This window comes from Nematostella vectensis, chromosome 11, assembly GCF_932526225.1.
Source record: "Nematostella vectensis chromosome 11, jaNemVect1.1, whole genome shotgun sequence".
Classification (NCBI taxonomy): Eukaryota; Metazoa; Cnidaria; class Anthozoa; order Actiniaria; family Edwardsiidae; genus Nematostella; species Nematostella vectensis.
The window spans coordinates 11,033,904-11,059,843 of NC_064044.1; the positions used below are offsets into that span (position 1 = coordinate 11,033,904).

The following is a 25,940-nucleotide window of genomic DNA, read 5'->3' on the forward strand; positions in this document are numbered from 1 at the left end:
ATTATGGATGAGATATACGATAGCGAAAAGACACGTGTCCGCCATAATCAGTGCCTTCGAGTTTTAACCAATCCCATTTGTTTTCCAAACGCCGTCTTAACTCCCTTGTTCATTCCAGTATGGCAATCCTTAATTGCCAAGTTCGATTTTGTATGATGAGTCTCACCTTTGTCTATATGCATTTATATAACTAACATGTATATTTTTGGAAGCGTATCACGGTTAAACATTGTACGAATGTGATCCTAATCCATGCCTGCATGATGGTATATAAATAGCATGTCTGTCTTTGGTTGAAATTCCAAGGATTACGAGTTTACGGATGTGAACCTAGCCCATGCCTGCATGATGGTATATAAACAGCATGTCTGTCTTTGGTAGAGTACCAAGGATTGCAAGTGTACGGTTGTGAGCCTAACCCGTGCCTGCATGATCGTATATAAATAGCATGTCTGTCTTTGGTAGAGTACCAAGGATTGCAAGTGTACGGTTGTGAGCCTAACCCGTGCCTGCATGATGGTATATAAATAGCATGTCTGTCTTTGGTAGAGTACCAAGGATTGCAAGTGTACGGTTGTGAGCCTAACCCGTGCCTGCATGATGGTAAATGTCACCGTACCCACCATAGGACACGAATCCGCTGCGTCTGCATGCCTGGATACACTGGTCAGCGGTGCCAGCGGGGTAAGCAAATAAGGAATGCCTTAAAAATACTCCATTGGTAGTAACAAATTAAGAAAAAGCTCAAACAACAAAATCACTAATAGTTTGTTACAGTGTCATGGTATTTTTCCCCCTCCTTTGAGCAGTTCCGGTTGATAGGCGCTAATTGCCTAACCTAGACAAATCTGTGATTGACATTAGCTCCCATTTTGGGGTTGTGTAAATAGTTCATAGCTGTTATATTCTAAAGCACGAGGTAGTTAGTTCAGTTCGCCTTACTATTCGTTTTGAGCACATCTATTTTTCGTTAGTATTTTAGATATTCTTTTCTTTCCCTCCCACCCACCCGGTGGCAAGAAGCTTTATTTGTCAAATTTTAGTTATTCATGTGTCATTTTCGTTGAGCCAAATAAACTTCTCTCTTGCAAGCAGTGTTTCTTAGATTGTGTTGTTGTTGCCACGGTTGGGTAATTATCGTTAAATTTATAAACACTTAAAAACTCCAAGATAGCACGCCATTAATTATACAACCAGAAATTTGTAATGTCATCATCACCTTAACGCCTACATCAATATCATAGTCAAATAGTCGTTAAATTGTGTAATGGTATTATTGTCTTTGTAGCTCTAAAGAAAGCTCGATGTCATCCAAATCCATGTCAGAATGGCGGCTCATGTACAGATGTGAGGAACGGCTATGAATGTACCTGTTTAACAGGATACAAAGGACACGACTGCGAGGGTAAACGCTTGTCATAATTTCCTTCTGAGCAGCCTTCACAGGGTTTTCTTCAATAGAAGTCATGCTATGTCAATGATATCATCAGTTTAGTTTAAATACAACTTGACTTACTTCATTGTCCTTGTTTGAATCACACCAAGGTCGCCATAATCAAAAAGGAAAGTAACAGAGCTGATTAGTATTAGATGATGATGCGACGATTAGTGCAAATGGAGACAACGCAGCGTCATTAGAACTCAATAGACTGACAGGTCGTACCGGTATAAGGCAAACTAGGGAGGGGAGTACAGGGGTGTTTGTAATTGGCTACTCATTCAACGTCATACTGTCTTGTGAAAGTACTTTTACCTTTCTCCCTTACTGTATGTTTTCTAAATTTGTAATTGGCTCCTTATTCTACGTCATACTGTCTTGGTTAAAGAACTTTTACCTTTCTCCCTTACTGAATGTTTTCTAATTTTGTGATTGGCTCCAAAGACTACGTCATGCTGTCTTGGTGAAAGTATGTTTACCTTCCGCCCTTACTGTATATTTTTCTAAAATCATGGGAATACCATTCTCTTTTTCTATCATAGCTGAAGCCCAGTGCAAGCATGCCCCGTGCCATAATGGCGGCACTTGTACCGAATTGCATGATGGTTTCCAGTGCACATGTCCATCTGGTTACCGAGGCAATACGTGCAAAGGTATTGTACTAGTGGAAAATCTGTTACAATAAGTAAAAAACAAGTACGCAGTATTCGTTTTCAACTCAGATATATCACGCCTAATAAAACAAGGGTAGTGATAACCTATCTATTCCAAGTCATATTGGGAAACTTAAATGAAGTTGCTTGGGTGAAAGATACTGGAATTGTGCATTAAAGTAAAGTTAAAGTAAATGAGAGCGATTGTAATTATGCCTGGGATTACACTATTTTTTTATACAGAGTATGTTAGGATAGCATTGATAAAATACATACAACTGATAGTAGTGAAAGTTTCAAAATCAGAGCTTTTAAATTTCTGCTTAAGTAACCGTTGCCATAATTGAGTTAAATGTACAGAGACAGGCAAGACTGATGCAGAATATTGGCAATTGATTAAGACAGATATAGACTTTTTTATTCCATTGCAGAACAAAGTTTCTGCTATAGCAACCCCTGTCGCAATGGAGGCAAATGTACCGAGACAGATTCAGACTTCTTGTGTATTTGCAAAGCTGGTTGGTCCTGTCATGACTGCAGTTGTGAAGGTATGTTCAAAGTGTAAATAGATAAAGTGTTTGTAGTGTGTAGTGTGCAAAAAACAATACTGGTTAAATATGTAAAAAAAAACTATATTTAACTTTTTAAGTCACATGCACATGCCTCGCATGTACTATACTCTCCTGCATGACACGTTGGCCAAATTGTAAGCACTTGTAATTAATACATTATTTATTTTTGTGATTCTGCTTCTTTGACTGCAAAGCGAAAACTGTTTAAAAGCCGCAACCAAAGTTTTTCCGGTAATATTCAGTATTAGATTTCAAATGTTAATCTATTGTTATTACTTCTTAAACCTTGCTTTGGAGGGTGAGCTATCCTCTCCCCTCTCCACCTACCCGTGAACTCCCCTCCCCCATCTAAGAAATATGGACATAATGGTCCATTTTTTCTCTTTCCCTGGAAACAGAGACATGAGTTGAATAAGGCCTCAGAAAATCTCACTTCTATAGTGTTGATTAGCTCAGGTTTTAACTGTTTACTTCATCGTACAACAAACATGGCTCTTCTGTAAACTGTGCATGAGTGGGTAGCACACAGGCAACCCAGCAACATACAACATACTTACAGAATGTACATAGTCTAGTCTGGATTGAGGGTTTGTTTTGTGAAATTGAGTGGTATGCTATGACTGTTTCTAGGAGATGCAGAGTATGGCATCGAAGCTGCACAAAAAAGGACATCTGAAGTCTGCCTCCCTGACCCTTGCCATAATGGTGGCTCATGCTATATTGTGGATGACAAGTTCAAGTGCTTCTGTCCGCCTGGTTTCAAAGGAGACTCATGTGAACGTAAGTACACAAAAAAGGTCAATCGCACTGCCATTTTACTTTCCAAAATAGTGTATGCCAATCTGCTGATTTCAGTCAATTAATTGTTTATGAAGCATATATATTATTTATTGGATGATTATTTTTACAAGAAGATTTTTTATTGTCAAATGCACATACAGGGTGTGGCTGATTTAGTTTCTTTAAAGAGAGTCTTTATCAAGCATTTTTTTTTATTAAACTAACCTTTTTTTTAGTCATTATATAGTTGAGACAACCTCTCATTTCCATAGAATTACATTTTGGATTCAATACACGATTTACTCTGTACAATATGCCTCTTGAGTACTAAGACCTGAACGATAGCCCTCTATAAACAAGAGAATGTGCACAACAACGGAAACCAGAAAAATGAAAAGCAACTTAGTGTTGATAGGAACGATTTCACAAAAGCACTTATCAAGAGAATATGCGTTTTAAATGCTTACCTCAATCACCAAGAGCTGTTTGGAAAGTCCGCCCCTTTTCCCTCCACTAATTCGTCTGTAACACATTATAATGAGAGTTCTTTGAAGATTCATCCATCTACAGTATTCGAACGGACCGCCATGTTGACTAATACCGCTGACCAGAATGCGTCGTAAAGATCTATGGTCAGCGGATTGGCGGGAACTTTGAATTGCTAAAAACGCCAAATTAAAAAAACTGTCTCGATTAATTCAATGAGCATAATAAAAGCTAGTCATTAGTCAACGGCAATCATTTGTACATGACAGTAATGTTAGAAGCAGCAGATCTAGGGGGAGTGTTAAGGGGGTTTTGGATGTTCCAGATGTTGGAGGAGGTCATTTTGTCATCTACAGCGCCGTAGCAAGCCTCGAAATATTGGAGGCACACAATACAGAAACATTAAGAAAATATTGGGGGGACACAGCCACGCCCCTACTCGTCATTTCCTTATGATTTTTGAAAATATTGGGGGAGCACGTGCCCCCAGTGCCCCACTGCCTTCTACGGCCATGATCTGTAATAAAAAATCTAAGCCATCCTAAAAATTAAAATCAGAAAAAAGTTGTAGGGTTTATATTCCACAATATTTTTGTGTCTTGATAACATCTTTGTTTCCTAGGGAATGATTTCTGTGCATCTGACCCGTGTTTGAATGACGGCACTTGCAAGGAGACTCCCGCCGGTTACCGGTGTATGTGCAGGCCTGAATTCCGCGGCAAAAACTGCGAAAGTAAGTTCTTCTAGATTACCAAACAATTCAATTTTATGTTAAGCTTTAAAAACCGAACTAAATACTTTCATTTGATGAGTTTAAGACTGCACTATTCTTCAGGCTCGTAGCCGGAGGGGTTTTGGAAGAATTTCTACTTGAATAAAAGACCCGCTAGACTCATGCCTAAGCTAGGAGATGCATAAGAGAAAATGGTCGGCTAGATGGCGAACGAACCCCTTTGGCGGGGCCTGGTCCTATTCTTGATTCTCACTCCTTCGTAGACCTTGCATTTAATCAAAATATACATTGTGTTTCTTAACTCAGCGGAAAACCACTGCAAGCCTGTCAATCCTTGTGAAAACAATGGCCTTTGCATCGAGACGCAAGACAACTACAGATGTCACTGCAAGCTAGGTTACAAAGGCTTCAACTGTGAAGGTATAGGAGTATGTGGAGGTGGTAGGCAGAAGGGGACGGGGGGGGACTTTAAAATACATCGCAAAGAATATAATCTGATAAATTGTTATCATTAAATAAAGCTTTAAGTTTATATGGATATTAATTATTAAACTTTAGTTACCAACAAAACTGTTTCAAACAATTAAATCTACTACCCTGATCCAAAAATAGAAAAAAGCACAGAAGGTCGAAAATGACACATTCTCTCCAAACCGACGGATTTCACAAGCACCCAATTTCATTTGGTAGACGCCTTGATATCATCAAGGCTTTGTGTTAAATTTGTTTTTACATCCTTAGGACACGAATACATCAGGCAAACCCATGCAACTATGACGGCAAATCTACATACTAGCCATCTTTTCTCTTATTTAGAACACGAGTATTGCAGACCAAACCCCTGCAAAAGTGGCGGGGTCTGCCTTCCTGACAATGATACTTACATGTGCACCTGCCCCCCGGGATACAAAGGCAAACAGTGTGAATGTGAGTATGGTTTGTGGGGGTTTGAGGGAGCAACAGGAAAAACCAAAAGACAACCTGCATAAAATAAATAAAGCATTTCCTTTACATACGAAATCTAATTTGCATGTATTTTACTATTGGAATATAAATATGTTCAAGAAACTACACCTTTTGCTGTTCATTAACGGGAAAGGGACATTCATTTGTGCCAAAAGTTACATCGATAGCGTGTATTGTACGTTCATGAACATCGCACGAAACATCATTTAGCGTGACTCGACTTTCAATAACAATAATTGAATATTCGTGAACATTCATTAGCATCAACGGGGAAACAATAACGCACACGAACATTCACTTCGATTGGAACGAACATTCTTTTGCGCGCAATAAAAATTCAATTGCACGTTTGGACAATCAGTAGCGTTTAATGACAATTAGTTATAAAAAATAGAAAATTCATTAGTGCTATAAACATAAACAACGACAATCAACAAGCCTTTTCAGAAAATCATGTTCATCAAGGTGGCATTCATGAATGTGGTTTGACAATCATTTGTTCGATTCAAACAAACATTATAAGAAAAGAAAATATCATTAGTTTTATTTCGATTTTTGAAGTGACATTTATACCTGAAATTGATCTCTATTAATAGGTATATAGATTTGCATAAAACGAAACCATTGCCCACATTTCGCTCCCGTGACTGTTCCTATGTTGTAGCCTCCGATGTTGAGAAATGGGCTGTAGGGCGGTAACTTTTTAGCTCAGTGTTTGTGCCGGTATCTAGTGGGTTATGGTGCGCTGGTGCACCGTCGTAAATAAAAATGACGTTTTCGTTGGGGTAAAGATTCTGTCGTGTTTGTGAAGTCGTTGAATCTTTGTGCATTCATTCCCCCAATGATAGAAAAGTGGAAGATAAGACCTTTAGTGGGCGAAATAGCCAAAGTGACTGTGATATTTCTCCCAATTTGACCACATACTTGGCGGTACGCTCTCTCTCCCCTCTTCTAGCTCTTCCCGGTGTTCGAGGGGTTTCTTGGCGGCATTTCTCATACAAACGTTTTCTGTTTTTCTATAGCGAACGAGGGAGTATATACTTTTTGCTTTTATAAACCCTCCACAAAAAGTGTTGTTTGTTTGTCTGTTTTTTTGTTAAAATTATTTATAGTTCAATATTTCTCTTAATTTTAGGAGCCCACTGTTTAAAGAAAAAAGAAAAATAGTAACTCTAATGAAATTTTATTTTTCCTTGTTATTTGGTTTAAATCGGATAAATGGTTGTCAAACCACATTGGTGATTGTCACATTGATGAACATGATTGTCTGAAAAGGCTTATTGATTGTCTTTGTTTATGTTAATAGCAATAATGAATTAGCTATTTTTAACTGATTGTCAATAAACGCTACTGATTGTCCAAACGTGTAATTGAATTTTCGATTGCATGCAAAAGAATGTTCATTCCATCCCGAATGAATGTCCAATTGCGTTATTGATTGTCTGTTGATGCTATTGAATGTTCGCGCATAATCAATCATTGTTATTGAAAGTCGAGTCACGCTAAGGATGTTTCGTGCGATGTTGATGAACGTACAATGCATGTTAACCATACAACGATTGGCACAAATGAATGTCCCTTTCCCGTTATTGAACAGCAAAAAGTGTAAAGCATTTATGTGAACAGCCCAAACAAACGACTGCATGTCTGTGCAATGAAATCGTGTCCTGTTGGACTAATTAAGGTCAGACTCCAAAATCATTTGCTTTCCTTGCATGCGATTGGCTCTCCCAGCACGTGACATGTGTGCCTCTGACCCGTGTCTGCACGCTGGGACCTGCCTTGATATGGACAATAACACCTACAAGTGCCTCTGCTCACCTGAGTGGCGGGGCAACCAGTGTGAAGGTAATCGGTCAATGCAGGACCCAATCATCCTTATTCAGTACACTAGTACTCACCCGCTTATAAGAACCTAAAAATACCAATTTAGACATTTAGACCCCCATTAAATAAGAATCTATTTAGCCTAAAATTTGAAACAGGTCATTTTTTTAAATTAACCTTTAAGATCTCCCAGCAATGATGAAAATTGTTTCTCAAGCAGTTTATATATAGTTTAAAGGGGTCAAGACCGCATATTGTGCGAAGGCCAGGCCGGTATTGCTATTTCATCAATCTAGATACCGCACTTTTCTTTAAAATTAAAAACCTATTTATTTAAGAACCTAAGTAGCCTTAAATTTGAAATAGTACCCGTTAAATAAGAACTTTTTTAGGCTTACATGGAAATCCTAGGTTCTTATAAGCGGGTAAGTACTGTAGTATGCACTTAAGGAAGGTGGAGGGGTTGCTTAAGAAATAAACTTTCTTTTCCTTTTTCTACCATCATATTTATGGGGAAGAGGTGTGACAAAGTGAAACCGCCTTCATAAATTCCTGGGTATACCCTGTCATATTTTCACAAATAAAAAGCTATTTTGTTTGTCAGCTTCTTAATTTTGATATCAGAATATTCCAAAATGGGTCTCCCATCCGAAGATTCCCGTTTCTCGAGTGTGACATGTGTGAACTCCCATGAAAAATAGCAAATATCAATACTTTTTTATCATCTTCTGTTCCCTTACAGCCAAAAATCCTTGCTACCCGAATCCTTGCTCAAGCAATGGCCATTGCAAGGTCACAGATGGTCACTGGGTGTGTGAATGTGAACTTGGCTACAAAGGAGACTCTTGCCAGAGTAAGCTTTTTTGTCAGATGTTGATAAGTTGCTGGACACATGCATAATATCATAGACTTTCTTTAAGAGCCATTGTCAGGCATGCCTTTGTTTTTGTTATCGACCAATAATTATGAGAAAGATTATGAGAAGAACTCTCCAAATAATTACATGAAAATAAAGTATTATGCTTCATTGACCAAATTCAATTGAAAATATTGAAACAGCTTCCCTAAATCAGCCGATGTAAATCCCATTTTTGATTGATGCAATAACAGAACTAGGAGGTAACTGTCGTGCTCTGATATACACTCGTGTCCAATTGTCACGCTTGTCACGCTTGCTGTCTAGCTAATTTCGTGTTAATCCCAAAAAAGTACATATCTCGCATCCTTTCTGATTTATTTGGTTAACTTCACAACAATGACAAGGTGCCCACGCTAGCGCGGGTCGCATTGTAAACCTTGAAAGCGATGGGACAGTGTTTTCGTTGTTTTTGTTGACGTCGTTCCAGACCTATCAACGACGATTAATGTAATTTTAAGGCCATCATACTTACCTTTCAGTAAAGGACCTTTGCAAGCCAAACCCTTGCCATCACCATGGCGACTGCATTCAACACGGGCCAGACTTCTTTGAGTGCGATTGCAAGGAGGGATACTCAGGAAACACCTGTCAAAGTATGACGTCACGTGTATTGAACTTATGTACTCAGACGTACAGTACTTCAACCGTGTTTCTCAGCCCGTGTTTGTACGAAGCTAATACTATATACGCCACTTAATTTTTTACTAGATAATGTTCAATATAACAACATATTTTCAGGCAAAGCCTTGTGTCTTCCAAACCCGTTTTTGTATAGAGCGAATACATATATACAGTATACACTACATATACACTACTTCACTGAATAAACCTCGTAGTGCTTCATGGGGTATTAAATAAAAAAAAAGCGTGAACAAAACAAATCCAGGCTTAAAAAATCCAGTAAAATTATTGTTTATTATTTCCTATGAAGATTTGCATGGCTTTCAGATAACAGGATTCAGCCATTTATACGCTACCCATAAATTTCTGTCACAACCTTATTTAAATAGGTATATATATACTTACAGAAGATGTCTAATATAACATACTACATTTTAGACGTGGATCCGTGTCTATTAAACCCCTGTTTGTACGGAGGAACCTGCGAGAGGAGGGAGAAGAATGATTTCCGATGCTTCTGTGCTGAAGGAAGAATGGGGCAATTTTGTGATGGTAAATGGCTGCGTTATCCCAGTTTATTTTGATGGATATTAGGGTTAATTAGAGCCACGATGCCGGCACCAAAACGCCGGCTCGCCGCGCGTCCCCTTCGAGACGCGACGCCGGCAATAAAGCGTTGCGAGTGACATCGTAAAACGTAGTGAGGCAGAATCCTGTTGCCGGCGTCGTAGATCTAAAATTCCCTATTAACCCTTTCTTTCTGGTGTAATATAGCAGATTTTGAACAAGGCCTGTAAGCGCTTATATAACAGATTGAAATAAATGCATGCTATATGTGTTCCAGTGCGTGATCCGTGCTCGCCAAGTCCATGTCATAACAGCGGCATGTGTTTTGGGCTGGATAAAGGAGATTACAAGTGTCAGTGCCGAAGCGGTTTCGTGGGACCCTTATGTGACAGTAAGTCAATCGTTTATTGACGAAGATTATGGTGATGACAACGATGACAATAATTGGTTAAACAAGGATGAGGACGATCGCTATGACAACGAGATCGAAAAAATGCGCTCGCCTCTGGTGTCCGATTAAAAACTTGTAGCAAGTGAATTTGCAAAACATTTTGGTCATATAATATATGAACATTATTATGTAGATTTTTTTTCTAGAATTAGAAAACATAATATGAGGATTTTAAAGGTTGAACGTCCGAACTAATTTGACCGTTGCCTTTTTATTTTGTAGTTTGATGGAAAATTGATTGAAATTAATTAGACAAAAAGCATTGCCACATGCAACGTTGTAATCGTCGATACAAAGTCCATAAAAATGTATGATGTGCTGATGATGGAGTTTTGACGATTATGAGGATAATGATGATGATGATGATGATGATGATGATGATGATGATGATGATGATGATGACGATTTTTTTTCTTTTCCAGTGATCGACCCCTGTCTACCGAGTCCGTGTCGTAATAATGGAACCTGCGTTAACATAGGTGCTTCCTACAAGTGCAATTGTCCCCCTGAATTCTACGGGAAGCACTGTGAAGGTGAAGAATGCAGCGATTTAAGGAAACTAGACTCTTATCTTTTAACGCTTACGTGCTTTAAGTTAACGAGGTCCGGTACCCATATGGTGGGTTGTGCGAGGCGCGCTACCGTGCCACCTTGACAGTTTTATTAAGTAAAGTAAACCAATAAGGATGCGAGAAACATACTATCTGATACGACACGCGCTACCGTGGCCACCTTGACAGCTTAGGGAAGTTAAATAAGGATGCGAGAATAATCCTCTCTTCTTGGAAATTAGTTTCACTAAGCCAGAAGGGTGGCAAAACCTCCTTCAGTGCAAATCAAGAAACGACGGTTTCCTCCTAGTTATAAAGATCCTGTCAATCAAAACTATAATTCTCGGATTCTAATTGGCCGACTTTATCTGGTTTCCACAGATGCGCTGCGCACTGTAATTTGGAAGTAGTAAGAATATCTCACTATCACTTTGATTTCAGGGGAAAGACTATGAGCCATTTTAGCTTTTAAAGCCCCGAACAAACGCAAATGGGAGTTTATTTAGAGTCGATGAGAGCTCTGCTCTCTCTATCTCGCACCGAGGTGCAATCAATGGGTCTTTCCGGCTGAAATGGCGGATTTGAATGTGTTTAAAGTAAATAAGAATCAATAAATGTTACTGAGAGTGCATGGGACAGTCAAACGATCATGAGAACTGTAAAGCTGATCAACTCTCTTTTCCGTTTAATCGATGCTACAACGGGTAACCGGCGATACTTTATAAGGGACGAGGCCTCATAACTGTTGATGTTTTCCTCTCTGCAGCATTATCAAAGTGCACACCGAACCCATGTAAGAACGACGGCACGTGCCGTGACATCAGCACTGGGCGTGGCTTCGTGTGCTACTGCAGTATTGCGTATCTTGGTCCAAACTGCGATAGTAAGTGCCTTATACGTCGCATGTCTCTCGGTCCGACCTGCAAAAGTATGTGTCGGCGCGGCTATCTCACAGGGCCGCGCTTTAGCCCCCCCTTCCCCCCCCCTCTCCTACATGACCGGCTTTTACATACATTCTTTGTAGTTCAGCTCCTATATCTCATTATTTATTTTGTTCCTTTTAGGAAAAAACTTGTGCCACCCCGACAACCCGTGTAAGAATGGCGGTACGTGTAAGACAGACGGGTCCACGGTGGCTTGTCACTGCAAAGAGGGCTATCTAGGTTCGCACTGCGAACGTAAGTATTCAAATATGAAAATGTTTCTATGAATGATGATTTTTTACAACAAAACTCAACAAGAAGTTCACAAATCTCGTGCGTATTCTCGTATCAACTCATAAAAGCAAATATCCTTGGTTATTGTCTTTTCTTTATCAAAGTGTACTATATCACTTTTTAATAAAGGCGGATCTAGCTTTTTACTAAAACGAGGGAGCAAGATCAGCAAAAACAAAAACGTTACTTGTCTTTATAATTCTCATTAAATGTGTTCGATTAGGGGGTCACCGTAGAAAGCAACTCCAACATTCTCTGAGTGTTTAGCTAAAACGCAATGATAGAGATATATATTCTACACAACAAGGTGGTGGTTGAACCCCTTAAACCGTCCACCTAGATCCTCTACTGCTTAATTAAGGGATTGCTGTCAATTTGCTATTACAGAGATGAACTTTTGCTACGGTAACCCATGCAAAAATAAAGGCACGTGCACGCCTAAGTTGGACGGATATGAGTGCGACTGCCCCGAGGGCTTCTATGGGAAGAACTGCGACGGTAAGAGATTAAGACGCTGGTCCCGTGGTGGATGTTTTACTGTCACAAAACAACCTTTGCATATAAGTAAGGCGCCAGCCTATATCATTATATGCGCAAATAGAAACACCACTCCTCTGGTATAATGAGGAAATATATAACAGCAGTGTAGCCAGGATTTTTAACAGAAGGGGACCCAAAGGGGACTTTCAAGGCATTTTCACCTGTATTTTAGATAGTCTCATACATTTACTGTATTTTTGGCACTTAAAAAAGGGGGGGGGGGGGGCTAAGCCACCCCTGGCTACGCCCCTGTATAAGAAGGATAGTGATCCAAAACTTGCAAGTTAGACTTTTTGTGATTAGGCAATGATAGCCGCGGCCGCTTAATAGTGATAGAGGTATAGGTATAGAGAAATGCAATGTGTTTCAATAATCGATAACCAATCACACTCTTTGGAAGTGGGGAGGTCCCTTTAAGCCGGTAGAAAATAATGATATTAATTATGGAGGATTAATTGATCCTGTCTTATTTCTAGCCAAGAGCGGTCCATGCATTCCGTCTCCATGCAAAAATGGTGGTCTTTGCGCGGAGGTGAAATCTAAGGATGGATTTATATGCATCTGCAAAGAAGGGTATCTGGGGAAAACGTGCGACAGTGAGTTCATCATAAATATCCAGTAGCCGACCTAGGGGGAGGGTTTAGGGGGGGGGGGGGGTGAATGCTTTCCGTTGTCTTTGTACACTATAAAATTGAATTTTAGTTAGAAAGGGTTTTTCTACGTGTGTCTGCAGCTCTAAATTTACAAAAATATTACGGAAAAATTGTCTTCCTAGTGATGAGTTCAAAGTATTTTATATTTGTCGAGAAAGGGTAAGCGAATCTGAATTCAGCTTTGTTGTCGGTATTTAATATTTCCTTGCTTGTATACACTATAAACACCTTTCCCGTTATTGTAGCAGATAAAATTCGTGTCGCTAAAATAGCGATTTTATAGTGTATGCAAGCAAGAAAAAACTTTCGATTCCGACAATTCAGAATCGCTTGCCCTTTCTAAACAAATATAGCATAATTTGAACTCACTTGGTTTACAAATCATTGGCTTATTTGAATAAATTGGAAACTGTCGGGCATTTAGTCCATTGAAAACCTTTCCCGACAGTAGGAGATAAAATTCAGTGTCACTTTGATAACGATTTTAAAGTATATACAAGCAAGGAAAAACGTTTAACTCCGACTACAAAGTTCAATTTAGATTCGCTTGCCCAAGGTCGACAATTTACTGTGATATTTTCGTAAATTGAGAGCTGTAGACATTTAGCACCATATTTAGAAAAATTCTAAGTGTCACTAAAATTACGATTTTACCTGTACAAAGACAACGAAAAAAATTCAACACCGACAACAAAGCTCAATTCAGATTCGCTTGCCCTTTCTCAACAAATATAGAATACTTTGAACTTACTAGGAAGACAATTTACTGGGTTATTTGAAAAAAAAATTGAGAACTGTCGGGCATTTAGTCCATCCAAGACCTGTCCCGACTGTCGGGCATATAGCCACTGCGTTATTGTTTACCGTTTATTGTTTACCGTTTGATGTTTATTGTTTACCGTTTATTGTTTACCGTTTATTGTTTACCGTTAATTGTTTACCGTTTATTGTTTACCGTTAATTGTTTACCGTTTTTTGTTTACCGTTTATCGTTTATTGTTTACCGTTTACTTTTTATTTTCCAGGGGAGGATAAGTGCACGCCCAATCCATGCCTACATAACGGCACGTGTCTTCAGGCCCAGACCGCACGCGGTTTTCACTGTCTTTGTCACAAGGGTTGGCACGGGTACAGCTGTCAACGTAAGTGAGAGGGGAAGGGTGTGGCACGGGTACAGCTGTCAACGTGAGGGGGGAGGGTGTGGCACGGGTACAGCTGTCAACGTGAGGGGAGAGGGTGTGGCACGGGTACAGCTGTCAACGTGAGTGAGAGGGGAAGGGTGTGGCACGGGTACAGCTGTCAACGTGAGGGAGAGGGGAAGGGTGTGGCACGGGTACAGCTGTCAACGTGAGGGGGGGGGGGTGTGGCACGGGTACAGCTGTCAACGTAAGTGAGAGGGGGAGGGTGTGGCACGGGTACAGCTGTCAACGTAAGTGAGAGGGGAAGGGTGTGGCACTGGTACAGCTGTCAACGTTAGTGAGAGGGGAAGGGTGTGGCACGGGTACAGCTGTCAACGTAAGTGAGAAGGGAGGGGTGTGGCACGGGTACAGCTGTCAACGTGAGTGAGAGGGGAAGGGTGTGGCACGGGTACAGCTGTCAACGTGAGTGAGAGGGGAAGGGTGTGGCACGGGTACAGCTGTCAACGTGAGGGGGGAGGGTGTGGCACGGGTACAGCTGTCAACGTAAGTTAGAGGGGAAGGGTGTGGCACGGGTACAGCTGTCAACGTGAGGGGAGAGGGTGTGGCACGGGTACAGCTGTCAACGTGAGGGGAGAGGGTGTGACACGGGTACAGCTGTCAACGTGAGGGGAGAGGGTGTAGTGTGGGTACACTTATTAACGTGAGAGGGGAAGGGTGTGGCACGGGTACAGCTATCAACGTGAGGGGAAGGGTGTGGCATACTTGTTGTGTTGTTTTTGTGTTTATTCATAGCTTGTTTTCATAATGCCTACGCGAACATCTAGACGATCTAGTTTTTCTACAGCTTTTTTGTAGTCTTTCTAGTTATCCTATCAAGGGTGTTGCCGTGTGGAAAGTAGACTGACATGCGCTATGAAAGTAGTAATATTGTAGACATTCGTCTTTTAATCTTCTGTTATAAAGATATATTTTCTTTGACCTACATCACTTCTAGGTGTGGATCGGTGCTATCCCAATCCTTGCGCTAACGGAGCGACTTGTTTTAATGCTGAGCTCACTTATATCTGTCAATGCCCGGTACGTTACATGGGCATTCGATGTAGAGGTAAGATACAAACGACTTTTCTCTTAACCTAGCCTCAAAGTTTAATGGCTGCAGCTTTGCTCTTGATCTCTTTAAATGGATTGACAGATTGGAAGCTGTTAATATATATATATATACTCTCAGACTTTAAAGAAGCAATTCATAGCGGTTTAAACAGTGTCCTGTTTATGTTTACAATATATTAAAAGCTTTACCTAAAATTTTTGTAAGATTATGGAGATCTTCTTGGTACACTATTTCTAGCTGTTGGCTACGCGAAACTCTAAGCTAATGAATTTTCTCTTATTTGCCTTTCGTCTTTTAAACCAGTCGACAAGTGCGACAGGTGTGACCTTAATGCAGAGTGCTTGAATGGCACGTGTGAATGTCGGTCAGGATTTGTCGGAAACGGATTCAAATGCACAGGTTAGTGGCCGAGCGTATTATCTGGTGCTTTAACCTTGACCAGATTAAGCATCGGGCGTCGGATTCGCCGAGGTGGTCACGCAACAACGACTTTAGCTATAAGATAAATCTCTAACTTTGCTTTTTCCAATCAGCCACCGAAGATCCATGCATACCTAACCCTTGTGAAAATGGCGGGATTTGTCGCCCGGGGCATGGCGGGAAGGTTTTTGAATGCAGCTGCCCTTCTGGCTTCGACGGCATGCGATGTGAAGGTATGTCAGATTTTCTCATTTATTTTCCTTATTTCTCCCCTCTTTTCCTTCTCTTTATCCTGTCTAAATAAATGATAATCTATTCATTTAGTGCCTAATCATTTTAGGTCTTTGCTTTCTAAAATACTTATCTATGCGCATTCATTATCTCCAATCCTTTCTCCTTCTTCTCCCATCCTTCTTTTACCCTCTTCCCCTCCCCTTCTCCTTCCATCCCCTATCCCCTTTTTTATTTGTCCTCTCCTTCTTCCCATCTCCCCTTTCCCTAGTCTCACATTCTAATTTCGTATCATCTCCCACTCTTAAGTAGCCGTGAATCTACCCCCACCCCCTCCATATATCCATTCGTCTTTTACCCCATCCCTTCACAAGAAGTAGCCATCGTTCTATCCCTCCAACACTTATTCTCTATTGCGTCCCATTTTAACATTCCCTTCAATCTATTCCAGTCACCAAGAGTGCATGCAAGGCTCGACCCTGCCTTAACGGCGGCATCTGTGTTGACCTCACTAACGATAACGGCACGCTACTGGATGGCGTTATCTTTCTCAATACCTCGGATTTCCGGTGCGTGTGCCCCAAAGGATACGCTGGCATCAACTGCGACAGTAAGTGTACTATCTAAAAATATGCGAACGGGATACCTGTCTACAATATCCCGTGTCACGCGCACTTCCGGTGCGTGTGCCCCAAGGGGTACGCAGGCGTCAACTCGACAGTAAGTGTACCATCTAAAAATATGCAAACGGGATACCTCTCTACAATATCACGTGTAACGAGCAACTCGGACTTCCGGTGCGTGTGCCCCAACGGATACACAGGCATTAACTGCGACAGTAAGTGTACCATACAAAAATATGCGAACGGGATACCTGTCTACAATATCACTTGTCACGTGCAACTCGGACTTCATGAGAGCGGGATGTACAAATGCAGGGGCGTTTCTAGAAAAAACCGCAGGATGGGGTCCAGCGTAAGTAAATCACTGACAAAGGAACAATTTACTTCAAATCGGCTTCCTTAGTGGTCAGTACGCAGCTCTTACAATTTGAATGGGCTAATGAACAATATCCGCACCTCGACACAAAGAACGAGAAGAATAGGGACAAAAGAACTTCTTTGTAGAGCAAAGATAATAGGAGACAAAGCAGCTGCGTACTTACTCTTCCTTAGCTCTGGTAATAAGTCTTTAGATCAATCTAGCAGCATTTTTCCACTGACACAAATGAAGGTGTCAGCCGAAGTCCCGGCCCCTCGGACCCCCTCCCCCTTCCTCTGGATGCGCGCCTGTAAGATGTTAATGCAATGCTTTCAGCTTCTCCAGATAATATGTGTATTTTGTTCTAAAAGAGCTTGTGCTCCGCAACCCCTGTCATAATCACCCCTGTGTAAATGGTGGGACGTGCTTCGATGACACCAATAGTCAAGGGCTCTCGCTCAAGCTTCTGAACGCTTTGGACTACAGATGCTTCTGTGAGATCAACTTCAGTGGCAAAAACTGTCAAAGTAAGGGCCCATATCAATCATTGTCCCAATAGATAATGTCTTTCATTTGTATCGCCTTAAAAGCCATTTCCTATCAATCGTTGTAGGCATTGATAATGCTCTTCCGTTTGTCTCGCCTTATATGTCATTTCTATCTATAATAGCATTGCCTTATATGCCCATATACAGCCTTTTATGCCCATATAACTTATATGCCTATATACAGCTCTTACTGACAGAGAGCACAGGCTGCACGGGAACTTCTGGCGAGTGTTTTCTTCGTTTACTGACCAAAGTGCGAAACTCGTGGACCTTAGAAAAATGGAAAAAAATCGATAATATCCCGTAATTCCAACTTTTTTGAACTTCCTCTTTTTTTGCCAGCCATTCCGCCCTTCGTCCAGTTCTTTATCGACCAAATCATCATTATTCATTTCTCTTCTTCCAGTTGCTCGGCCCCCATATCTTCTCTATTCATTTCTCATCTTCCAGTTTCTCGGATGCCAAACCATTTCTGTTCTTTTAGTTCCCAGACCTCCCTGCCAGTCCTCGCCATGTCAGAATGGAGGCTTATGTATTGATCGTATCAGCGCACCGGAAGTAGCTTTTGGCGCCAAAGGCTACAAGTGTCTGTGTAACGCGCCGTACACTGGAACCAACTGCGAAGGTAAGGTGTCTTAGATGACATTTAATGGTGACATTTAATGATGGGTGCGACGAAAACGAGGGCATGTCCAGTCCTTGGCATGGAAGGCTTGTAAATCGATCGCAACGGCGCACCAGAAGTAGCTTTTGGCGCAAATGGCAATTATTTCAACAACTCGAAAGTCATTGACATCCCCCATGATTAGTTCATAACAAGAATGCGTTGTGTTATTGTTATTTTGCTGAATCTGTAAATGTATCTTTTTTTGCAGTCAATTTGAAATCACCGTGGAAGTCAAACCGTAAGTAGTTTTTTGGGGGGTGGGAACGCAATTTGTTTCTTCGGATAAATAATGTTGACATAAATTATTTTTGAACGAATAAGATTGACATGGATTTGGGAATTAAAGGGTGTGGCTGTAGTGTATGTGTCTCGGTCCGACCTGCGAAAGTATGTGCCGGCGCGGCTATCTCACAGGGCTGCGCTTTAGACCTGCTCCCCCCACCCCTCCTACATGACCACCTTTTTCATACATTCTTTGTAGTTCAGCTCCACTTCATTAGGCCCATCTCAATGCGCTAGTAGTGCGGTTTGTTGTGGTCTAGTCTGGTGTGCGGTGTAGTTGTGAATGCACTGGTTGTGCGGTTTGTTGTAGTCTAAACTGGTATGCGCTGGTGGTGGGGTTTGTTGTGGTGTAGTCTGCTGTGGTGTAGTTGTGAATGCGCTGGTGGTGTGGTTTGTTGTGGTGTAGTCTGGTGTGGTTTAGTCGTGAATGCGCTGATAGTGTGGTTTGTTGTGGTGTAGTCTGCTGTGGTGTAGTTGTGAATGCGCTGGTTGTGTGGTTTGTTGTGGTGTAGTCTGGTGTGGTGTAGTTGCGAATGCGCTGGTAGTGTGGTTTGTTGTGGTGTAGTCTGCTGTGGTGTAGTTGTGAATGCGCTGGTGGTGTGGTTTGTTGTGGTGTAGTCTGGTGTGGTTTAGTTGTGAATGCGCTGATAGTGTGGTTTGTTGTGGTGTAGTCTGCTGTGGTGTAGTTGTGAATGCGCTGGTGGTGTGGTTTCTTGTGGTGTAGTCTGCTGTGGTGTAGTTGTGAATGCGCTGGTGGTGTGGTTCGTTGTGGTGTAGTCTGCTGTGGTGTAGTTGTGAATGCGCTGGTGGTGTGGTTTGTTGTGGTGTAGTCTGATGTGGTTTAGTTGTGAATGCGCTGGTGGTGTGGTTTGTTGTGGTGTAGTCTGATGTGGTTTAGTTGTGAATGCGCTAGTAGTGTGGTTTGTTGTGGTGTAGTCTGATGTGGTTTAGTTGTGAATGCGCTGGTTGTGTGGTTTGTTATGGTGTAGTTGTGAATGCGCTGGTGGTGTGGTTTGTTGTGATGTAGTCTGATGTGGTTTAGTTGTGAATGCGCTGGTAGTACTGTTTGTTGTAATGTGGTCTGGTGTGATTATTATTTATTGATACGTGACAATTTTCAGACTAACGAGTACACCCGTTTCCCCAGCACTCCTAGTTCCTGTTCAGCCTGCGCAAACTCTCAAGGGCTCAGAAGTACTGGGAGTCATAGCAGAGACGAAACCCACAACCTCCCAAATCAGCTCCGTGTCTGCCTCTGAGCTTTCTAGGCTGACGGGGGCAGAAATAGGCGAGGCGGCCAATATGAAAGGTGACGTACAATTGAGGACAAAATGTGTATCACTAGAAAGACAACAGACAACAGGGCAGTAGAAGTGGAGCACTTTTGGAAGATAAATTACAATTCGAAATATCTTTTAAAATACAAAAATCTCGAAATATCTATTAAAATACAAAAATCTCGAAATATCTATGAAAATACAAAAAACTCGAAATGTCTATTAAAATACAAAAATTCTAAGCGATTTTTACCAATTTCGCAGTAGCATCCTCTGATCAGCCGGTAGAAATGGAAGATTTTTCTCACTTAGTATTTTGCTAGGATGTATTTTGCTAAATGGCGGCTGAAAGATACCCTTTTAAGATGACATGCTTTGATTTAAAACATACCCAGGCCCCTTGGTTATTTCAACCAACCCCGAGTCTTCCTCTACAAACCAACCAATCGCCGAGTCCGGGCCCGACGCTAGCGACACCGAGAACACGACCCACGCCTCCACCCAGGAGGTTGACCCAGATCTCACGAAGGCTGTCAAGATCCTTTCCAATGAAAAGCAACCTTCAATGTTCAAGAGCATCGCGGTGTCTTCGGAAAACTCGGAGCACCCGAACTGGGTCAAGGTGAGAAATCGGAAAACCCGAACTGGGTCAAGGTGAGAACTCGGAGCACCCGAACCGGGTCAAGGTGAGAAATCGGAAAACCCGAACTTGGTCAAGGTGAGAAATCGGAAAACCCGAACTGGGTCAAGGTGAGAACTCGGAGCACCCGAACTGGGTTAAGGTTATAACTCGGAGCAACTTGGAGCAACCGAACTGAGTTGGTAAGAACTCGGAGACCCGAACAGAGTTAAGATAAGAGCTCGGAGTACCCGAACTGGGTTAAAGTAATAACTCGGAGCAACTTGGAGCACCCGAACTGAGTTGGTAAGAACTCGGACACCCAAACAAAGTTAATAACTCGAAGCACCCGAACTGGCTTTACCTGACAACTCGAAGCACCCGAACTGGGTTAAACTGAAAACTCGCAGCACCCGAACTGGGTTCCTTTTGAGCACGCGTTAGAGGGTCAAATAGGACTATCACAAGCAGGTGCACCTGCTATCGATGAGTTTGATGTTTGTGAGTCTACAATGCTGCTTCTTATTATCTTATTTCTCAATTTTGCTGTTTCAAAGGTTGTATCAAACGACCAACTAAAAGAGCCACAACCTCCCGCCACCCCTGTGAGACCAGACTCAGTGTCAAATATCCTGGTGCCCTCGACGACCGGTATCTATAGCAACCAAGGGCTTCTCGAATCTCCTTCCTTATTCAGCACATCCCCGGTAACCGGTCCGGCTGTGGTGCTCCCTCCTGGGACACAGCCACCGGATAAGAAAAACCAGCAATATTCCCCAGAAAGCCAGCTTACACCAAGCCAGTTTGGTGTAATGTCCGGGATTACAATGCCCAGTAGCCAAATGCCGTATGGATACAAATACCCGCTTGAAAACAATGCTGGTACAAATGTCAAGGGTTATAGTTCTGGAGGACAAAATACCGGTGGTCTAATTGCCGGATACCCCGCAGCAATATACGGTTATGGTAATTATGGTAGCGCGCCGAAAACTGTGGGAACTGAGAGTTACAATTATCCAAATATAGCATCTTCAACAAGAACGTCAGTGCCAAACTCCGCTGAAAAAACAGAAAATACAATGCAGGGTCAAGCCACTAGTAATACGCCTAAATCTGACGACGAGACCGCAGATGATTCTCTGAGTGGATTGCTGGCTCAGGCTCTTTTAAAAACAGCCCAAGAAACCCTTTCCGGATCATCCCAACCAGCTACTAACACTGTTGCCAAGTCCCGAAGTGAACCGAAGGCACAATACTTACCAAACACAGCCGCTCAGTACAAAAGTCAATCACTGGCTCAACCTTTACCAAACACCGCTGACAAATATCCAATTAGAACGCAGGCTCAAGAAAACTTTCAGCCTCCATATCAAGAAACCCTTCCCGGATCATCCCAACCAGCTACTAACACTGTTGCCCAGTCTCGAAGTGAACCACAGGCACAATACTTACCAAACACATCTGCTCGTTACCAAAGCCCATCGCTGGCTCAACCTTTACCAAACGCCGCTGACAAATATCCAATTAGAACGCAGGCTCAAGAAAACTTCCAGCCTTCAAACCAAGAAACCCTTTCCGGATCATCCCAACCAGCTACTAACACTGTTGCCCAGTCCCGAAGTGAACCGCAGGCACAATACTTACCAAACACAGCCGCTCAGTACCAAAGTCAATCGCTGGCTCAACCTTTACCAAACACCGCTGACAAATATCCAATTAGAACGCAGGCTAAAGATAACTTCCAGCCTCCATACCAATACGGGTTAAATAACAATGTGTATAACAATGGATATAACAACAATAACGGCTATAATAGCAATGGGTATAACAATGGTTATAACTACAATAACGGCTATTATAATGGATATTATGACAGATATAATAGAAATAATGGATATTACGGTAGAGGAGCCGCGAGGAGTGCTGTAACCAATCGTAGGAAGGATGAGACCGTGTATAACACCCCTAATGGACGTGGCAGGCCATCAACCTACATCAAGAAAGACAAGGTGGCGTCAAACCCGAGCGCTACTAAAGGTAAATAATACTTGGTGACATTTACACATCTATCAATCGTTTTTTTTTTTTTTTTGAAAACTGTCGTTTTTATAGCTCGCTTGGCAATATCCTTATAAGAATAAAATTCTATAATTGCAAGTCCGCTTCAGTCATTCTCACTGTTTGAACTACGTTAAAGACCAGAAATTCCCGTAAAGTCCTAGTAATTCCTACTTACTACGATTTGCTGGCCGCCATCTTCAAAAATCCGAACCAGACTCAACGATTCAGATTTTCAAAGGACCCGTGCGCTCGCCTCAGGCTCTTTTTTACCATTTCGAAAAACGACAGCCATTGATTTATATGAAATGAAAAATTTGCAATATCAGATATTTAACTGGTATAATGTGAGCTTGTTAGTTAGCCATTGCATTGTCGACATAACACCTTTTTTTTCGTTTTGTCTCAGAATATGGAGCTGAAGTCTACACAGTCTACGACGTTATCAACTGAAAACAGAATAGTAGTTCTAGGAAAAAGGTAGAGGACAATTAATACAATACTACACTTCGAGATCCGATTCTCTCATAACGCGTGGGTCAAGAAATTCCACATAAATTTGCAAGACTTCGTGTTTGCTATGATTTTTCTGGGCGCCATTGATAAAAAAGGAACGCTAAAATTTTGTATTATGATATGTTTTCCGAGCGCTCGCCCCATCAGACTCAGGGGACTTATAAGACATTTTATTTAAAAAAAACAGTCATTTATTGATACATTACTTAGCACTCACGCGTATTTTCTACGTCTTTACAAGGCGTAAGTTTGCATGTTATTTGCTAATGCAATTTGCTTTATCTAGTGACAAATAATTGGATCAATTTGATGGAGTTAGAAACGTAAAAACTAATATGGCTAAAGTTTCAGTTTCACACAACAAGATGAAACTAAGATGCCAAAGAACTATATAAATGTGAACACAAATCTAGTAAATCATAATACCATAATGTTGAGCAGTATTTATATGACGTAAACTGTGTTGTATTTTGGGTAAATGTTAGCCTCGTCGGCTGTGTGTTAAAAATACGCAATGTTGTACGTTGATCATTGAAGAGAATAAACAGACAAAAGACGAAATACACTAATAACAATATGAGTTTAACAAGTGTTTAGTTTTATTGATATGTAAAATGTTTTTAATTTAAGAATAAAAACACATAAAAAACCGGGTCGGATGGGGCGTTAAGGACGTTAATGTTACCCTTCAAACATTGGGTTCGGTAAAAATGAATATTTATTCAAACTTCTTCCAAAAGCAATGATTTTGATAAAATGAACAGAAACAAATTGTCCCGACGTGTCCACGAAATGATTTGAACACGCAACCTTCTGATCTGGAGTCAGACTCGCTACCATTGCGCCACGGAGCTCAACTATGCTACGAATATTGCAGATTTGTTACGTATTAAGAATTTTGGTGAATTAGAAAAATGAAAACAGAAACTGACCGTGACGTTATTTGAACACGCAACCTTCCGATCTGGAGTGAGACGCGCTACCATTGCGCCACTGAGTCAACTGTGGTTAGCATTTTAAAAATTATTATATCTGCTCAGAATTTGGATGAACATAGAAAAAGGAAAATAGAAACTCACCCCGACATGATTTGAACACGCAACCTTCTGATCTGAGTCAGACGCGCTACCATTGCGCCACGGAGTCAACTGTGCTTAGAATGATGCAGATTTGTTACGTATTTAGAATTTTGGTGAATTACAAAAAGGAAAACAGAAACTGACCCCGACGTGATTTGAACACGCAACCTTCTGATCTGGAGTCAGACGCGCTACCATTGCGCCACGGAGTCAACAGTGCTAAGCATGTTGCATGTTTGTTACCAATTCAGAATTTTGGTGAATTAGAAAATCGAAAAAAAAAGAAACTGAAGGCGACGTGATTTGAAAACGCAACCTTCTGATCTGGAGTGAGAAGCGCTACCATTGGGCCACGGAGTCAACTGTGGTTAGCATTTTAAAAATATTTTTATCTGCTCAGAATTTGGACAAGCATAGAAAAAGGAAAATAGAAACTGACCCCGACAAGATTCGAACACGCAACCTTCTGATCTGGAGTCAGACGCGGTACAATTGCGCCACGGAGTCAACCCTGCTAAGCATGTTGCATGTTTGTTACCAATTCAGAATTTTGGTGAATCAGAAAAAGGAAAACAGAAACTGACCCCGACGTGATTTGAACACGCAACCTTCTGATGTGGAGTCAGACGCGCTACCATTGCGCCACTGAGTCAACGGTGGTTAGCATTTTTAAAATATTTTTATCTGCTCAGAATTAGGGTGAACATAGAAAAAGGAAAACAGAAACTGACCACGACGTGATTTGAACACGCAACCTTCTGATCTGGAGTCAGACGCGCTACCATTGCGAAACGGAGTCAACTGTGGTTAGTATTTTAAAAATCGTTTTATCTGACGCGCTACCATTGCGCCACGGAGTCAACTGTGCTAAGCATTTTGCAGATTTGTTACGAATTTAGAATTTTGGTGAATTAGAAAAAGGAAAACAGAAATTGACCCCGACGTGATTTGAACACGCAACCTTCTGATCTGTAGTCAGACGCGCTACCATTGCGACACGGAGTCAACTGTGCTTAGTATTTTAAAAATATTTTTATCTGACGCGCTACCATTGCGCCACGGAGTCAACCGTGCTAAGCATTTTGCAGATTTGTTACGTATTTAGAATTTTGGTGAATTAGAAAAAGGAAAACAGAAACTGATCCCGACGTGATTTGAACACGCAACCTTCTGATCTGGAGTCAGACGCGCTACCATTGCGCCACGGAGTCAACAGTGCTAAGCATGTTGCATGTTTGTTACCAATTCAGAATTTTGGTGAATTAGGAAAACGAAAACAGAAACTTACCGCGACGTGATTTGAAAACGCAACCTTCTGATCTGGAGTGAGAAGCGCTACTATTGCGCCACGGAGTCAACTGTGGTTAGCATTTTGAAAATCTTTTTATCTGCTCAGAATTTGGATGAGCATAGAAAAAGGAAAATAGAAACTGACGCCGACGTGATTTGAAAACGCAACCTTTTGGTCTGGAATGAGACGCGCTACCATTGCGCCACGGAGTCAACTGTGCTAAGCATTTTGCAGATTTGTTACGTATTTAGAATTTTGGTGAATTAGTCAACTGTCAACTGTGGTTAACATTTTGAAAATCTTTTTATCTGCTCAGAATTTGGATGAGCATAGAAAAAGGAAAATAGAAACTGACCCTGACGTGATTTGAACACGCAACCTTCTGATCTGGAGTCAGACGCGGTACCATTGCGCCACGGAGTCAACAATGCTAAGCATGTTGCAATTTTGTTACCTTTTCAAAATTTTTGTGAATTAGAAAAAAGAAAACAGAAACTGACCCCGACATGATTTGAACACGCAACCTTCTGATCTGGAGTCAGACGCGCTATCATTGCGCCACGGAGTCAACTGTGCTAAGCAAATCGAAAACAGAAACTGACCACGACGTGATTTGAAAACGCAACCTTCTGATCTGGAGTGCGAAGCGCTACAATTGCCCCACGGAGTCAACTGTGGTTAGCATTTTAAAAATCTTTTTATCTGACGCGCTACCATTGCGCCACGGAGTCAACCGTGCTAAGCATT

The 25,940-nt window shown here is 41.4% G+C and overlaps 1 protein-coding gene, 1 long non-coding RNA gene and 4 other non-coding genes across 6 annotated transcripts in view; 1 reads left to right on the plus strand and 5 right to left on the minus strand.

Moving 5' to 3' along the window:
- Positions 1-23,477, plus strand: part of LOC5505030 — a 24,973-nt gene extending 1,496 nt beyond the window's left edge. The window contains exons 2-31 of the mRNA XM_032373402.2: positions 550-684; positions 1,289-1,405; positions 1,981-2,091; positions 2,523-2,639; positions 3,294-3,443; positions 4,552-4,662; positions 4,969-5,082; positions 5,479-5,589; positions 7,363-7,476; positions 8,198-8,308; positions 8,854-8,967; positions 9,434-9,547; positions 9,840-9,953; positions 10,436-10,546; positions 11,331-11,447; positions 11,629-11,742; positions 12,169-12,279; positions 12,798-12,917; positions 14,000-14,116; positions 15,108-15,218; positions 15,528-15,623; positions 15,758-15,877; positions 16,327-16,485; positions 17,228-17,383; positions 17,889-18,029; positions 18,280-18,309; positions 19,501-19,662; positions 20,026-20,252; positions 20,807-22,286; positions 22,717-23,477. Coding sequence (XP_032229293.2) covers positions 550-684; positions 1,289-1,405; positions 1,981-2,091; positions 2,523-2,639; positions 3,294-3,443; positions 4,552-4,662; positions 4,969-5,082; positions 5,479-5,589; positions 7,363-7,476; positions 8,198-8,308; positions 8,854-8,967; positions 9,434-9,547; positions 9,840-9,953; positions 10,436-10,546; positions 11,331-11,447; positions 11,629-11,742; positions 12,169-12,279; positions 12,798-12,917; positions 14,000-14,116; positions 15,108-15,218; positions 15,528-15,623; positions 15,758-15,877; positions 16,327-16,485; positions 17,228-17,383; positions 17,889-18,029; positions 18,280-18,309; positions 19,501-19,662; positions 20,026-20,252; positions 20,807-22,286; positions 22,717-22,760 — 4,949 coding nt within the window. The 3' untranslated portion in view covers positions 22,761-23,477. The remainder of the gene's footprint in view (positions 1-549; positions 685-1,288; positions 1,406-1,980; positions 2,092-2,522; positions 2,640-3,293; positions 3,444-4,551; positions 4,663-4,968; positions 5,083-5,478; positions 5,590-7,362; positions 7,477-8,197; positions 8,309-8,853; positions 8,968-9,433; positions 9,548-9,839; positions 9,954-10,435; positions 10,547-11,330; positions 11,448-11,628; positions 11,743-12,168; positions 12,280-12,797; positions 12,918-13,999; positions 14,117-15,107; positions 15,219-15,527; positions 15,624-15,757; positions 15,878-16,326; positions 16,486-17,227; positions 17,384-17,888; positions 18,030-18,279; positions 18,310-19,500; positions 19,663-20,025; positions 20,253-20,806; positions 22,287-22,716) is intronic.
- LOC125573516 lies at positions 2,827-4,073 on the minus strand. Its single transcript, XR_007314091.1, has 2 exons — positions 3,911-4,073; positions 2,827-3,416 (listed from the first exon to the last, which is right to left on the minus strand). It is a non-coding gene; the product is annotated as an uncharacterized LOC125573516 (long non-coding RNA).
- A 565-nt stretch (positions 23,478-24,042) lies between the features above and the next one.
- On the minus strand, positions 24,043-24,114 carry Trnaw-cca. Its single transcript has one exon. It is a non-coding gene; the product is annotated as a tRNA-Trp (tRNA).
- A 368-nt stretch (positions 24,115-24,482) lies between these two features.
- Trnaw-cca lies at positions 24,483-24,554 on the minus strand. The gene has a single exon. It is a non-coding gene; the product is annotated as a tRNA-Trp (tRNA).
- Positions 24,555-24,835: 281 nt separating this feature from the next.
- Trnac-aca lies at positions 24,836-24,907 on the minus strand. Its single transcript has one exon. It is a non-coding gene; the product is annotated as a tRNA-Cys (tRNA).
- Positions 24,908-25,041: 134 nt separating this feature from the next.
- Trnaw-cca lies at positions 25,042-25,113 on the minus strand. The gene has a single exon. It is a non-coding gene; the product is annotated as a tRNA-Trp (tRNA).
- Between the last annotated feature and the right edge of the window lie 827 nt (positions 25,114-25,940).